Genomic DNA, 17,614 nt, shown 5'->3' on the forward strand with positions numbered 1-17,614 from the left:
TTTCTTAACATGAATGTAAGTTTGGGATTGTGATACTGGCAGACAAATTAAGAGAGTATCAAGCTTCCAGTCTACTGTAAAGGTAAACTCCTAAGCAAATATGGGTTTTTATGGTAATCTCTTTGCTATTTTTTTCAAATTAAAAAAAAAAATCAAAAATTTTCCTCAACAAAATGGTTTAGAAATTTGATGGAATTACTTCTCTGGGCTTTAAAAATTATTTCATTTATACACACCTATAGCCATTTTCATGGCTATATAAAAAATATAATAAAAATCTAATATAATAGGGAATAGTGTCAAAAGCTTAAAAATGATCCTTCAGTCAGCTAACCCTGACCCTATTGTGCATGGCCATCCTGGGAGTCTTCAGTGCATGTACACATGCACTGTGTACTTTTTTAAGATGAGATTTTGGGGGATAATAAACATTTAAATTTTATTTATTTTTATTTTATGTGTGTGTGTTTTGCCTGCATGTATGTAAGTGTACTACACACATGCAGTGCCCATGAAGTTCAGAAGAGGGTGAAGGATTCCCTGGAACTGGAGTTAAGGATGGGTGCTAACTGCCATGTGGGTGCTGGGAACTGAACCCAGGTCCTTTGGAAGAGCAGCCAGGGCTCTTAACTGCTGAGCCATCTCTCCAGGCTTGGATAATATGTTTTTCAGTGTTAGAATGCTTTAGTTGGAATGAGAAAAGGGCCTCTTGGTATAGCAAGATAAAGAAAAGTTAGGACTTGGTAATTTTTTAGTCAGCAGTTGCAGGAAGGGATAATAACTTTCAGAATGATTATAGCAATACGTGTTCTGTTTTCATACCATGACCTAAAAATATGGAATTACTTGGCCCCTGGCCTCTGCCATCTTTAAGGCCATGAAGACATGTCATTTTTGGGAAAAGACACTAGTAAAATGAAAGTTTGGTAATTTGCTTTAAAGACTAACTGGTCTTCTTATTGGAGCTGCTTTCCTTTTTCTCCTCCTCCCCCTCCTCCCCCTCCTCCTCCTCCTTCTCCTCTTCTTCCTCCTCTTCCTCTTCTTCCCCCTCCTCCCCCTTCTCTTCTTCCTCTTCCTCTTCCTTTCTTCATGTGAAGAGAATTACTGTGTACCAGAAGTCATGATAGTTCATCATCAAAAGGTAGTTACCTCATGGCACTGTGCTGTTATAAATCCCAGTTTACTAAAGTTCCTGTGGAAGTGTCATGTTCATATCTAATTTGACAGTGGAGTTAAAAAATTTCTTTTATTTTTATTTTTATATGTATGAGTGTTAATGCTTCTATGTATATAAGCAGTGCCTGTGGAGGCCAGAAAAGGGCGTTGGATCCTTGGAACTGGAGTTACAGACGGTTGTTAGCCACCATGTGGGTACTAGGATTTGTACCTGGGTGTTCTGCAAGAACAGCCAATGCTCTTAACCTCTGAGCAATCTCGCCAACCCAACAGTGGAGTTTTTGAAGAAGTCACTAAAGCATTGACTTGATCAAAATCTCTGTATTTTATATGAACTGAAAAGTACTACTTTTACATCCTTTTAAAAATATTTCTTTCTGAAAAACCAGGGTCATTAGGTTTCAAATGAAAATACATGAGTGAAAGAACAGAGAAGTAAAATAGTGTATCTTGGTAATTCCTTTGGAGGATCTGTTTCTTGAACTATTTAGGGGAACTTTTCAATTAAAATATATCTTATGCCTGTGTGGTAAAAATATTTTTAAGAGGTTTTTGGTTTGCATGGTCCTGCTGTAATATTTGTTTCACATTGAATTTAAAAACAGCATCTGGGGTTGGAGAAATGGTTCAGTGGTTAAGAGCACTGACTGCTCCTTCAGAGGACCCAGTTTTAATTCCCAGCACCTACATGGAGGTTAACAACTGTAACTCTAGTTCCAAGGATCCAACACCCTCTTTTGACCTACACAGGCATTGCACGACATGGGTACACTTACACCCATGTAGGCAATACACTCATACACATAAAATAAAAACAATAAATAAAAATAGCATCTGTTCACATTAGTTCAGTTCTTAAATATGTAATTTATAAGAGCAGTTCATATCTATAATATATACTTTGTTTTTTTGATCTAATAAAGTTTTTTGGGGGAGGATTCTTTTTGAGACAGGGTCTCCCTGTAGCCCCAGCTGGCCTGGAACTTGCTATGTAGACCAGGCTGGCCTCAAACTCATGGAGATATGCCTGCCTCTGCCTCCCAAGTGCTGGGATTAAAGGTGTGCACCACCACGCTGCCTGGTCTTGATCTAACAAACTTAAAATCAGGGTTAAAGTCAGCAGGGTGATAGTAAAATTGGTATTTTTTTTTAATTCCTTGTTTGAGAGATAAACTGATATGGTTTTCTTGGAAGGCAGTTTGATGTTATGAATGAATCTAAAAAGTAATTATGTGCATTGACAGTAACTCTACTTCAAGGGAGCTCTTTAAAGGAAGGAATCAGAAACTTGCACAAAGATTTATGAACCTAAAAATGTATTTTTGTAATCAGGTAATGGAAATATCTAAATGTCTTACAGAAAAACAAATTTTGATTCATATACACATTAAAGATGATTTTTCAGAAGAATCTAAAAAGCATTTGGAAAATGTTCGGGATAATATGTTAGTATTAAAAATGCTATGTTAGTTTCAATAAAATATTAGCAGATTAAATCCAGCAACATATAAAGGATTATGCACCACGACCAAGGGAGATTTATCCCAGGAATGTAGTTCAGCTGAATATCTGAAAGTCAGTCAATGAAGGACACCACGGGAAGCACATAGGACTATAACCACAAGCAGAGAAAGCACTGAACAAATTCTAGTACTCTCATCATAAAACACTTTATATTTGTAGATGACCCAGTAAAGGCCACTTATGAAAACCCAACAGCTGACATATTAAGAGCACCAGACTGAATACTTTTTCTGTAAGATCAGGAGTAAAATCAGGATATCTGCTCTCAGAACAAGATATTAACTGCACTAAAGGCTCTGCACAAGAAAGCCAGACAATACGAAAAAAAGACTAAATGATATCTGCCTTGGAAAAGAAAACTGTATTTACAAGTGACATGATATTGTATATAGAAAATCCTAAATCCACACAAAACTATTAAGGCTAATAATTTAGTGAGGAATCAGGATATATGATCAACATATAAAAATGAATTGTATTTATAGTATCAATACACACCCCTAAAATCAAATTAAGAAAGTTGCATTCTTAGTAATATCTAAAAAGAATAAAATATTTAGAAATAAATTTAAAGAAGCAGAGATTTATGTGTTAAAATCTTCAGAACACCATTGAAAGAAGTTAAAGAATATGTAAATAAATTGAAAATTTATCCTATGTTCATGGATCATATTTAATTTTAAGACTTTTGACACCACAAATTGAATATAATCGCTATCATTAAACTTAATACAGTTTTGTTTGAAAGGACAAGCTAATCCAAAAATTGATATGTAAGTGTAAAGGACCCAGAATAGCCAAAACAATTCCAGAAAACAAAGTTGCAAGACTCACATTTCCTAATTTCAAAACTTCCCCAAAGGCACAGTAATCAAGACAGTGTAATGTTGGCATAATGGTACAGATGTATAGATCAACAGGATAGGAGTGAGAGTCTAAAAATAAAGCTTCACATATATGGGCAATTAATTTATAAGATTGCCAACACCTTTCAGTGGAAATAAAAATAGTCCCTCAAAAAAGTGATACTGGGCCAGGTGTGGTAGTGCATGTCTGGATTGCCTGCCATGGGAGGCTGAGGTAGGATCACTTGAGATGACAAGTTCAAGACCAGCCTGGGAAACAGAGAGATCCTATCTGAAGGGGAAAAAGCAGAATTAACTGGATATGCACATATAAAATGAAGTAGATTTCATTGGTTAAAAATAAAAAGGTATATTGGACCTAATTAAATGAAAACTTTTTCTTCAAAGGACACCATTGACAAAGTGAAAATATAATCCAAAGAATGGGAGAAAATGCATGTAAATTGTCTCTCTAGTATGTATCTAGAATGTGCAAAAAACTCTTAATAAAAAATAGCCCAATTAAAATGGTTTGAAAGAAATTTCTCTAAAAAGATACATAAATGACCAATAAACACATGAAAAATTTCTTCATTATTTGAGAAATGCAAGTCAGAACCACAATGAGACCATTTCATATGTGCTAGAGTGGCCAATATCTAAAAGGAAAGTCTTGAATGTTGATAAATACATGGAAAAAAAACATACTATAGTTTATACAGTTTGTACATTGATGGTAGAATTGTAAAGTAGTATAGTGACTTGGGAAAAATTTGACACTTCATCAAAATGTTAAGCAGAATTATTTGACCCTACAATCCACTTATCTATAGTCTAAGAAAAATGAAAACATGCCTACACATATGTGTACAATGAATGCTCAGAGCACTAATATTCATACTAGCTAAAAAAGCAGAAACAACCTAGGTGCCTGTCAGGCGATGAATGGATAAACAAAATGTGCTTTTCCATATAGTGGAATATTATTTGACAATAAAACACTGCTGTAAAATCTCAGACATTATTTGAAATTGTTATTTTCAACATTTTCTTCCATATATATATATATATATGTATAGTTTTGTTTTGTTTTTGAGAAATGGTCTGACTATGTAGTCCAAGCTTTCCTCAAACTCACAGATCCTCCTGCCTCTGCCTCCCAAGTGCTAGGAATAAAGGCGTGTGCCACTATGCCAAGCTTTCTTTACTTTCCTTTAAAAGCAGCTTCACCTACAGCCAAGAAAAGACCACCAGACCTCCTTTTAAATTCAGTCTTGCTCTTGCCCTTGTTCTTATACTCAGTGAGTGGGCAAGGATATGACTACTAAAGAAAGAGCCCCTAAGGTACCTTTGAGGGGTAAAGGATTGCTCCATCCTTGAAACACTCTCAAGTCTACCAAACAGAATTGAGAGTTAGGAGAAACTTCAAAACATAAGAACTAAGACCATATTTTCCTTTTTATTAAAAAAAGACATGTAAGCATTGTGAGGAAGTTATCAGTGATTTACAAGTTATCTGAGAATTAGTGGCATAAAGCATTAATAAACATCTCCTACTGTTTGTGGTTAGGAATACAGAGCATCTTGGCTGAGGGTTCTGGCTCAATCTCATGAATGTCTCTCCCTAGCAGGCTTGTCTGGGTTGAGAATCTCCTACTCAGAGGCCCACTGTGGTTGATATATTAGTGCTGGTATTGTTTGGAGGTCTCAGCTCTTTGCTGTGTGGACCTTTTCCCTTATGACTACTTTAGTGTCACCTTGGGGCAGAGATCCAAGAGAGAACAAGGAAAAACTCAGTGCTGTTGGTGACTTAGGTCTTATAAATTATGTGCCATCTCTTCTGCCATATTCTGTTTATGAGACACTTGTCACTTAGTAGAGCCTATAATCAAAGAGAATTAAAATAAGTTCTACCTATTGAAGTGAGGGACTTCAAAGAGCTTGGGGACAGTTTAAAACCACCAAAGAATGAATACTTGAATTTCTAAACTGATACACATTTCAAATCAATTTTGCAGTGCTTAACTGTTCTTCAGAGACTAGACGTTTGGCTCTCCGGTGGTAATGACTTAGGTGTGTGGAGCCGAAAATTAGATCTACTATGTAAGACAAACCACCTTTCTGATACAGGTAAAAAGCAAATCAAGGTAATTGTAAGCCATGATTGATAGACTGTTAAAGGCACATTTGAATCTTCAGAGTAATTTTAATGAATATAAAGGTTCATGTAGGGATTCTTTTTTCAGTTCTGAAGATTATAGGTAGCTGTAGTTAATTAGTATTTTCACTTGACAAGTTATTTCATGATAATTTTTATTAGCATGTATTTTATTTGTACCAAATAACGGGTTTCATTATGACATTTTCATCGTATTCGCCCTCCCTTCTTGTCATCCTTTGTACTAGCCTGTCTCCACTCCAAAAGTTCTTCTGTTTTCAGACCTTAAAAAAGTGTAGATTCCACATATGAGAGAAAACATGTAGTATTTATTTCCCTGAATCTGGCTTATTTCGTTTAAGATGATGATCCCCAGTTTAATCTATTTTTCTGAAATATTATTTTGTTCTTTATAGCTAATTATATGCCACCGTGTGTGTGTGTTTGTGTATCATACTTTCTTTACCCATACATCCATTGATAAACACATAGGCTAATTCCATAGCCTCACTCCTTTGAATAGTGCCACAGTGACCGTGGGTGTATTCAGGTATCTCTACTGTATGCTAACTTTAATTCCTTTCAGTATATCCCCAAGTGTGACATAACAGGATCAAGATCATTTAATGAACTTATTTTTTAGTTTTATCTGTTTGTGTGTGTGTGTGTGTGTGTGTGTGTGTGTGTGTGTGTGTACGTGTGTGTGTATGCCATGATATATACATGGAGGTCAGAGGACAACTTGCAGGAGTCTGTTCTCTTCTTCTACTATGTGAATCTCAGGGATCAAACTCAGGTCCTCGGGCTTGGCAGCAGGTGTCTTAACCCACTGAACTATCTCACTGGTCTCTTAATGAACATTTTAAAATAATATGTTTTCTGTATTTAAGACTCTTCTTGAAGCAGGAAGATTTCCACAAGGCCAGCCTGGGCTACATAGTGAGACCTCATTTCAAAAGCCAGACAAACAAAAATTCTGCCTCGTCCACTTCTTCTTTTCTACCTTTATACACTTTTCCTCCATCTTCTCCATGGAAAGATAGAGCATATACTTGTAAAGTAAGCCCCTATGGATAAGAAATTAGGGCAGACATGCTCTTGAAACAGCAGTGGGGTTGCAAGTCTTTGACAAGTGGGAAGGATAAACATGAGTGGGACTTCCCCTAATTTGTGCATATATTATAAGTTACATTTATAACATATATCAAAGTGGAACATTTAATTTCTTGCTAACATATTCTATTTCAGCTCTTTTTAAAAAAACTTTTAAAAAATTATTTTTATTTTATGTGTATGCATGTATTGCCTGCATGTAGGTAAGTGCACGCATGTCGTGCAGTACCCGTGGAGGTCAGAAGAGGCTGTTGGATCCCCTGGGACTGGAGTTATGGACAGTTGTTAGCTGCCATGTGGGTGCTGGGATTCGAACCTGGGTCTTCTGCAAGAACAACCAGTGTTCTTAACCACTGAGCCATCTCTCCAGCCCTGTATTTCAGCTCTTTTAATACTTGAAGTTATGGTTAGTCTAAAAACATTTTATGATTGAGTTATGAAAAAGTGTTTAGCACTGAGTGCTTAAGGCTGAGTGCAGTGATAGGTGCAGTAATCCCAGCTGCTCAGAAGGCTAACACAGGATGAGCACTTGTGTCCAGGAGTTCTGTAGGCCAGCCTGGATAGACTTGTCTTTTTTTTTTTTTTTTTTGGTCTTTTTTGAGACAGGATCACCGTGTAGCCCCAGCTGACCTAGAACTCGCTATGTAGACCAGGCTGGCCTCAAATTCACAGAGATCCGCCTGCCTCTGCCTCCTGAGTGCTGGGATTAAAGACATGTACCACCACGCCCGGCCAAGACTTGTCTTTTTTTAAAAAACAAGAATAACCACAGAACTCCAAACACTAAAAGTCTGTACTTAAGTAAATGAAACATGGTGGAATGTAAAGTCTAATCATTGCAGTAACATAACTAATTCTATAGATGTGCTAATTGACCATGAACATGCTATTTAAAAGCCACTTTCCTAGCTGGAAACACTATTGATATTGATAGGGAAACACAGACTCACTTTTCTCCTAGCACAAACCCACTTCTTCCTAGCCTCTTTCTCAACACACTTGAGTAAGTGTGTTGCATAAGTATACAGTTGCATAAGTATACAGATATACAGTGTTGCAGTAGCAGATAACTGGGGGTCATCATCTTAAATGAAGTGTTGATATACAGTGTTGCAGTAGCAGATAAGCAACAGGGTGTTCTCCAATCCTATTCAGTTCTTACACTGTCGACCTGGATATAGTATCAGATTTCACAATCTCAGAGCTCAGTTCCCAAGGTAGCCCCTACCACATTCATGCTGTTTATGGGCCTATTTGTTTTAATTGAGATTTTGACCCCTGTCTATAAATCAGGGTTCAATTAATTTATTAATTTGCAAGAGTGGCTCATAGAACTAAGGGAAACATTTAAGCTTACTATAAGTTATACTACATGATACAGGAGAAGAGCTACATAGAGCAAGGTAGGCAGAAGGGTCACAGAGCCTCCATACCTTCCCTAAGTGCCACCCTCCAGGAACCTTCCTGTGTTCAGCCTTATGGAATCTGCCTTAACCTTGTCTCAGTTTTTTTGGGAGGCTTCATTACATAGGTATGGTTAATTAAACCATTTGTCACTAGTGACTAGCTTCACTATCAGCCCCTCTATTCTTGGAGGTTGAGGGGTGAGGCTGAAAGTCCCAGTTCTTTAATACTGCCTTGGTCTTTCTGATGACCAGCCTCCATCTAGAAACTACCACGGGCTGGCCAGACATTGGCCATCTCATTAGCATGGAGAAAGATATTCCATCTTTGGAGATTCAGAGGATTTTAAGAGTTGTATGTCAGGAAACAAGGTGAAGGCCAAGTAAGTATTTTACAGTATTACATTAGCTCATTTAGTGCCAGTGAGCATGCTTAGTCTTCTTAAGTTTACATTGAAAACTCCCATTTTACATCTCATTTGAATTAGTGATCTTATGACAGCTGGCGGTGATTATCATAAGGTTCCTTGGTAAATATGTGGGCATGACTGAATATTCCATGAGACCAAGAGAGGGAAAATGTTCAGAGAGCCAATTTGTATATTAAAATGTCTTCCAGAGGTATCAGAAACTTACTTAGAATTCATTTTCACATGTAAACAAGAAAGGAAATGTGTATGTAGCAGGTTTCACATGTGTTATGGGAAATGACTGTCATAAAATTGAGAACATTTTTGTTTTTGATGTAACCCAAAAGAAAGTGTGAGAAAAAAATGAATTGCCTTGTTTTATATTTTTCTGAAGGAATCAGTGCTTTGGCTGAAATCCCTAGGAACTGTATTGCAGCAGCAGTTGGCAGAGAACTGAGTGAGTATATATTTTTCTTTATGTGTGTATGTATAGATACATATACCTGTCTACATAGATACATGAGTAGACATATACTACTGTGTATGTGCTAGAAAAACAAAAGTAGTTTTATTTCAGGAATGACAGCCCTTGCCCCAACTTGGCCTCTTGGGGTCATTGAAAATGATAGAGGGAAGTATTTTGAAGATGCTAGGTCAGATTTATTTTTTCTATCAATATATCACACTATTGTCTCATTAATTTGAGTAAACAATGTAGTTCTTATTATAAAAACTCAAACTCTATAGCTTGTTTGACAGTATTCCACATAAAGAAGTATTTTCACTAATGTTGATAGATGTCAGGAGTTCTCCTTGGTATTGAGAGCCTTGATAACCCCAGTTTGAATGTGAATGGCCATCAGAATTGAATAACCTTGCTAGTGATTTGATAGTCGGCAAAATATTGTCAGAGATACAGAAAGAAATGTGTCATGACCTGTTTTCCAGAGGGGAATTTGAGGAAAAGAGAGATTTGGGTAATTACCACTCCTTAAAAAGGATAGGAGGCCTTTCCACTTCTTGCATAGTAGGCATGCTTATTTGGAGTATCCACAGCACTTGCTTCATCGCTTATGATGGCGCTTCGCTATGAAAAAGAGAGATTTGGGTAATTACCACTCCTTAAAAAGGATATGAGGCCTTTCCACTTCTTGCATAGTAGGCATGCTTATTTTGGAGTATCCACAGCACTTGCTTCATCGCTTATGATGGCGCTTCGCTATGGTAAGTCTGTGGATGAGTCTCATGTGCACTGTGGGCTGTGAGCATTTGGGCACAGTCACTGGGCCTTACTCATGTCTGATAACTATAGCTCCTAGAACATAGCAGGTGTTTAGTAAATGTTGGTTGATAGAACCACTTCAGTTGATTTGATTTTAGGTTTTATGTGTTGATTAACGTTAGGATTTATATAGCTTAAATAAAGCTGTATTTGTTGAAGTCAGATAATAAGTCATGCAACACATTCGACATCTATAGTAAAAACAAACCTATATGGCATACAAAAATTAAAAGCTACATTCTTAGAGAATTTGTAATTTGATGGTATATGCTTAAATATCGAAAACAGTTGTTTTTGCTTGTTTGGCTGATCATTTTTAGCAGCTCCTGCAGTCTTCACTTGATTGAAAGCTAAACCTGAATTTAGAGCTTGTTTTGTAGCAGTGCTTACTGGCCTGGAAGCCTGAGTAGAGAAAGCTGATGGTGGAAATGAGCCAGGGCTGTGGGCCAGGCACTGGATAAGGCAGGAAATGGGGTGGTATACCTGGCGTTGATTGAAGCGCAGGAGAAAGTGGGGACTTCAATGTCTGGTAGTGGGTTTTGGAAGTCGATAAAGGAAGAAAGATGAAGGAAGCCCTGACTTAGGATTTGAGAATATGATTTTAAACATCTCAAGCATTTGAGAGAAATGGTTTAAGTTAGTATGAATAAGGCTCTTTGGAAACGGGTTTTCCAATGTTTTTCACTTTATGAAATGCTTTTTGAGTAGAAAAGTATTTTATTTTCTTTGAACATTTAATAAAATAACTTTTTTTTTCCTTTAGTAATTTTCAGGTTAGTCACACCCACAGAAGGATTGTTGGACTGGGATATCAATGAAGTTAAACGCCTTCTGGATCATCAGGATAATATTCTGTCATTGGTCAATGTCAATGGTAAGTGCATTGTGTACAATTATGCTATGTATAGTTTTATACTAGTTAGCACAACCTATTCTGAATTTCTGTTTTGTTTTCTTCCAGGATTCTAGAATTACTGTCATTGAAATAATAGTTGAGATTAGTAGAGATTGTCATTATCCTTTACTCCATGCTTTGAGTCAGTAGAGCTGAGCAAGACTCAAGAGTTTGGCAGATCTAAGACTTAGGCATGGGTGATAGAGGAGAACGTGACTCTCCGAGGCACTTTGGTAGCTCTGGAATGGTCATCACAAGTAACGAATTCTGATGCTATAGCACTCCACCATTCTAGGCAAACAGTTCTGGCCAGATCCTCTTTTGTAAAGAATATTGAAAGTAGTTACACCCTTTTGTCTTGCTGACCATATAGTACAATATCACATAGCAAGCTACACATTTAAAGCAGAATGATTTAACATTTAAATCTATTATAATTATGCTTGAAAACTCCTAGAGAAAAGCAAAGGTCTGAAGAAAATGGGTCCTCTGACCTTCTTCATGATTATGGGTATTGACTTCCTTGATGGCCTATTTGGCTCCATCCATGATTTTGGTGAGTACCAATGTGCCGAGTCTGACATCAGACAGTAGGATAGGATCATAGACTAGATCTTGGCATTTAGCTGGTTCATTTGCAAATAAGTGACAGCTTCCATCACCAGAGCTCTACTGGGTGATCTATGTGAGTCGGGTGAATAGTTCTGGTAGAGATTGTAAGCAGTCCTATAAGACTGCTTTCAGCATGATGCAATAAAGGACTGGACAGTACCCTGGACACCTGAGCCTGGGCTGGATCTTTTGAGAAATATTTTGTACAAACATGAGACAAGGGGGAAAGTGGATACAGAGAGCACCAAGTGTGGACTTGCTTTGCATCTTTGTCTGCCATTTGGTCCCATTTTCAGATGTATCAGTGGGAACATCCCTCACAGCTTCAGAATTCCCCCTTCAATAGCCACCATCTTTTAACAATTGCGTGTCTCACCAAAGGTCAGATTGTCTGTGCTGGTAGAAGTAGCAGTGGTTGGGGGTACCACTTTCTCTCTAGAGGTTCTTTTTCTCTATCCATGAATGGTAGCTCAAAAAGCAGGTTCGTATACGGGAGACCCTTTGAGCCTCCTTGGTAACCCTGAACCATGAGCACAGGTTTCTGGAGCTGCTAAGAAAAGCATGACAGTTCTCTAGCCCATTAAGCTGGCCATGTCTACTTGGATGTCTTGTCTTAGTAGTGAAGACGAGGAACAACATAGATCCTTATATGAAGATGACAGATTATTCCTGAGTTAGCCTTAACTTCATGGTCCATCTTTTGCTGTGCGGTACATAGTTTTCTTACAGCTTTGTAATTTTTATTTTATTTTTTGATGGGCTTTGAATCCAGCACATTCTAGGCAGGTGTGTACCACTGAGCTGTACCTGCCTCCATACATGCAATTAAAAAAAAGTGCATTTTGGAACAGGTGGCACGTATACCCCAGTGGCAGACACTTGGGGCACTGGGGTCTGGCAACAGGTGCAACCAGGAGGTGGTTGTGATCACTCCACCATGCCATGCTTTGGTACACCTCCCTTGCCAGGCACTGGACCTGTGAATGGCCACTGCACTATGCACCCATGGTTGCTGGCCATCATCATCATCTAGGTGAAAAGCTGGGTCCAGGCAAGAAAGGACTTACCAAATAAGAAAGAAAATTGCTGAAGAGCCAAGATGGCAATGGTGGTGGTTGCTCTCAGCAAAACATGACTCTGGGTAAGATGTCTCATCACTGGCCCTGGTCGGAAAAGAAGATGTAAAGGCTGTAGTTACCAAAAAAAGCCAACCAGAATCTTGAAGATGAAAAACAGCAACAATAAAACATATGATCCATCTGTCTCCTTGAGCAAAAGCCAAAGGTGGTTTTCTCCAGTGTCACTGTCCCTCAAAGGAGAAGTTCAAGCCAGCATATAACTGTTGCCTTTGTCTGCTACACAGAAGCCAAAACACTGTTTTAAACACAAGTATAATCATGTGGACAGAACAATAGAGACAGGAAAATAATAAGAATCAGCATAATTGAAATAGTGATCCCTCCTGTGAGCCTGTAATTGTGTTCCTCTTCCATGAACCTGAAGCTGGGGTCCCTTCCTGTGAACCTGGAGCTGTGTTCCTGTCCTGTAAACCTGGAACTATGGTTGTCTCTCATGAGCCTGGAGCTGTGGTTCCCTCTCATCAGCCTGCAATTCTGGTTGTCTCCCGTGAACCTGGAGCTACATTCCCTTCTTGTGAGCTAGAGCTGTGCCTGTCTCCCATGAACTAGAGCTGTAATTCTCACTGTGAGCCTGGGACTATTATTGCCAACTCTAAACCTATAGAGATGTGATCCCATTCTGTGAACCTGTACCTGAGGACCCCTGCAGGAACCTGAAGGCGCAGGGGAGTGTGTGGGGGGGTGCTTCTATGAGCTGGAACTGCAGTTTCCTACTATGAATCTGGAGCTATGGTCCCTTCCTGTGAGCTAGAGCTGTGGTCCCCTCCTGTGAACCCAGAGCTATGGTATCCTCCTGTGAGCTGCAGGTGTGGTCCCCTTCTGTAAGCTGGAGCTGCTGTCTAGTCCCATGAACCAGAGATTTGGTCCCCTCCTGTGAGCTGGAGCTGAGGTATGTTCCCCCACACCCCCCTGGAACCTGGAGCTGTGATTCCCTCTTGTGACCTGGAGCTGTAAGTCCCTTCCCATGAGCCAGAGATTTGGTCCCCTCCTGTGAGCTGGAGCTGAGATCCCTCTCCCCTGAACCTGGAGCTGTAGCTCCCTCCAGTGAACCTGGAGTTGTGGTCCCCTCCTGTGAATTGGATCTGTGATCCCCTCCCATTAGCTGGAGTTGTGGTTCCCTCCTTTAAGCTGGAGCTGTGGTCCCCTCAAGTTAACCTGGAGCTATGGCCCCCTCTTGTGAGCTGGAACTGTTATCCCCTCACATGAGCCTGAAGCTTTGGGTCCCTACCGTGTGCCATGGTTCCACATTCCTTTGGCTGTAGGTGGTGGAGCAGAGTAGAGCATGGAGGACTTCCTGATTGTTGGGCAGCAGTTTCAGTCTTCTCTGACTACATTCCCGCACAGCCCCATCCCCTGAGGTTCCAGGTTGTACATGGCAGAGGCTTTGCCTCTTATGCTGGGGACAGGGGAGGCCTGTGCTATTTGCAGATTCTGGTTTGGGAGGACCAATTCTTTGGAAAGGGCCTCCTACCTCCTCTGAGGCCCAGCTGTGGTCCTCACTCCACACATGGTCCTGCATATCCAGGCCTTGATGTTGGATCTCTCCCATTACCAGGCACCAAAAGGTTTACCATTATTTTTTACTACTTTTTTTTTATAGTCCCAATATACCTTCACCTATCCCCTAATTGAACTTCTAGAGATAAAAATCACAGTCTGGGAAGTTTAAAAAAAAAAAAGTACTGTAATAACTAAACTAATTATAATTAGTTATTTGTTATAACTAAGATAAATATAATTCTCAAACTAAAAATATATACTTATATCTTGGAATATAAGTTCAAAATTCTTTGTCTACTATAATTTTTGAATATTGTTTACTGACAAAACTGTTCTGTGAGGCTTCAATAATAATGTGAAATTTGTCATTGTTCTTATAATGTGAATTTGCCATTCATTCCCTTTCCAGACTCTCAACCTATCCAAAGTCTTTCAGTATACTCAAAGAAACCAATGCTAATAAAATATTTTTTAAAAACTAGTGCATTTTGTTGAGGTGGCCCTAGTGAATTGTTGGACTTCTCAAAATAGGCTTACTATATATCAGATTTGCTCAAGAGATTTGAATGCCCAGGCAAGTTTGCCAATATACATAAATTCACTTTCCTAATCTCTTCTGGCAAAAATCTCCATGTACTTTTTTATTTGTTGCTGTTCTTGCTTTGTGCTGGCAGCATAGTGTTGGTGCCTGTGAGCTATGGGCAGACAAATGCCAGGCAAGATTTTCCTTAGTGGCTTACAGGAAGAAAATACATCTACCTGTAGTACATCATTGATGTTGTTTGGTGTCAAACATTTTGAATGACCTGTTTAGGAACGTACATAATTTACACAGTGATAACTAATGCATTGACTCAGGTAAATGCCGGTATTGTTTTTTAATCATTGTTTTTTTAAAAAATTTTTAATAACTACATGGTTAGAAGAAGCATTTCACTGCAGCTTTAACATATTCAGTAACACACTCCAGAGCAAGAGTTCATCTCTTTCACAGTGGGTGCAAGTTTCTAGGTTCACAGTTGAATTAATACAGCCATATATTATTGAACTCAGTATAAGCCCTGTAAGACATAAAATTGGATGAATTTGTTTTTATTAAAAAGATCCAAGAAATCATTGATACTGTATATTTATACAGAAGAGCCCTGGAGGATTAAATCCTAGAAGCAGCTATGTGATCTCAAAAGTTTAACCCTGTTGACTGCAGACCAGAGTTGGAGTCAAGAGGAATATTTTTACTCCAGAACCTCTCCTAGTCTTTTGTAGTTTGAGTGAAATTAAGAAGAGGAGTAATGGAAAAATTGGTATTGCTGAAGTAGCTAAAACTTTCACAATATTAAAACTAGAAAGTTGTTTTTCTCCTGAGATCAGAAGTGAACTTCTTCACACAACAAATTCTGTTATGCCAGTAAGCTATGAAATGTAGCCATTAATAAGCTTTGAGACCAAGACAAATAATGTTTATATTTAGGATTGCTGGTGATTTTATTTCTAAGAGATTGCTCATCTGGTTATTAGAGATTTCTGTCCTGCTGGTTTATGACAAATGGGATAATTAGATCATAATGATGCATTGTTTATTCCTAAATCGCAAGTCACTATGGGTTTAATACTGTTAATGTAGAATAATACTAGGACTCAGAATAATACCAGAGCTTCAAAGATAACATTGACATTTAGCTAGCTAGAATAGCTAGACATTTATTATTGAATTTGTTTTCTATAATCATCCTCATTTAATGCATGAGGCATCTAGGACAGAGAAAGGTTAAATGATTTGCTTGAGACTACCTGGCTAATAACAGTTAGAGCCAAACTTATAACTTGAGTTTCTGTGTCCAATGCATTGTTCTGTTCTGATTTAGCCTAAATATGTAAGAGTAAAAATAAATTACATTCTAAAGATTTTAAAGATAATTTTTAATATAGAAGTTGCACATTTTCTATTAAATTTAAAATGTATGAATTGTCTGGGTCCTTAATTTAATTTTATTTAACGATATTAAAAACAGCATACGTGTTTACACGGCCATTCTAAGAAATAGGACAGTAATGAGAAACATTTTAAAAAGAATTAAAATTGTCCCATCTTTTAGTACTAAATGCTATTGCACATCTTTCTGTATATTTTTCAGAGCATAGGATGTATATTTGTATGTGTGTATACGTGGTCTACAGTTTTGTAAGAGTATGTATGAAAATATTTCCATATCAATATAAATATACTTTTGCAACTTAATTTTCAGTAACTATTATTTCTTTTTACCAATGTCTTATATCCTTATTCAGTCCCCAGTTAGATATTTAGATTTTTTTCAATTTTTTTTTGAGACGGGGTCCCCCTGTAGCCCCAGCTGGCCTGGAGGTCACTAATATAGACCAGGCTGGCCTCACTCTCACAGAGATCTTCCTGCCTCTGCCTCCCGAGTGCTGGGATGAAAGGTGGCCACCACCACACCCTGCTCAAAATTTTAAGATTACGTTTGCAGCCTTACATCTGTTACACATTTCTCTAAGAATAAATTTCTTGAAGTAGAATTGGTGGGTCAGATGTTTACTTTCTTGTGGTTTGATCCATATTACTAAATTAATCTATGAAAGAATTGTGCCAAGTTGTGCCAAAATATACTATGACGTTAGCAGTATGTAAACACACCAATTCCCACATGCTCATTTGCTGTGCTTTTTTTAATTGGGTATTTTCCAGTTTTATAACAGGAGCTTTACAAATTTAAATCATAATCTATAAATTTCCCAAGTTGTAAATCAAAAGATACATTATTTTAGATTTCTTTGATTGTTAACATACTTCAAAATCTTTTCACATATTTTCTGCCCATATAATTAACTAATATGTGAGTTGCAAATTTTCCCGTTTTTTGTCACTTATGTGTATCTTCTTTCTTTCTTTCTTTATTTTTTGCTGAGCAGGTATTTCCGTGGATCTCCTCCCCTAACCTGCTTCTTTTAGAGCCCTTTATCACTCTGTATTCATAAAATTATTTATGTTTATTTCCTTCAATTCTTTAAGTACCTAGTATTTCAGTCTGCTTGGCAGTTATTTTAGCATATCATCTAAGGTAAGGGTCTTTTATTTTTATTCCCTATAAGACTTAACCAGGCATCATAGATGAGACTTTTTTTACTGACACAAAATATAATGTTTATACTACAGTAGGTAAACGAGCCTGCTTCTGTCTTCCTGCTGGCATATTAGTCTTTCTTTTTGGCTTGTCTAGTTACGATTAGAAAGCCCATCTGTTTTCACATTTGTCCCAGAGAAGATGATCAGTAACAAGGTGTTTGTGAATTTCTCCTAGATGGGAGTTTTGTCACGGGCTCCCATGTTGGAGAGCTGATCATCTGGGATGCCCTAGGCTGGACCATGCAGGCCTATGAGCGCAGCTTCTGGAACCCGTCTCCACAGCTGGACACTCAGCAAGAAATAAAACTCTGTCAAAAACAAAGCAACATTTCTATTAATCATTTCACATGTGATGAAGAGGTAAAAAATCAAAATTAGGTATTTTAAAATAAAACCAATATCTAATTTTTAA

The 17,614-nt window shown here is 38.0% G+C and overlaps 1 protein-coding gene across 1 annotated transcript in view; it reads left to right on the plus strand.

Moving 5' to 3' along the window:
* The window catches only part of Wdr41 (WD repeat domain 41), a 59,039-nt gene that overhangs the window by 25,616 nt on the left and 15,809 nt on the right, over positions 1-17,614 (plus strand). Inside the window, exons 5-9 of the mRNA XM_008855984.3 lie at positions 20-82; positions 5,564-5,675; positions 9,024-9,086; positions 10,675-10,785; positions 17,378-17,562. Of these exons, the coding sequence (XP_008854206.1) occupies positions 20-82; positions 5,564-5,675; positions 9,024-9,086; positions 10,675-10,785; positions 17,378-17,562 (534 nt within the window). The remainder of the gene's footprint in view (positions 1-19; positions 83-5,563; positions 5,676-9,023; positions 9,087-10,674; positions 10,786-17,377; positions 17,563-17,614) is intronic.

The sequence above is a fragment of the Nannospalax galili genome, unplaced genomic scaffold (genome assembly GCF_000622305.1).
Source record: "Nannospalax galili isolate Female #2095 unplaced genomic scaffold, S.galili_v1.0 scaffold907, whole genome shotgun sequence".
Taxonomy (NCBI): domain Eukaryota; kingdom Metazoa; phylum Chordata; class Mammalia; order Rodentia; family Spalacidae; genus Nannospalax; species Nannospalax galili.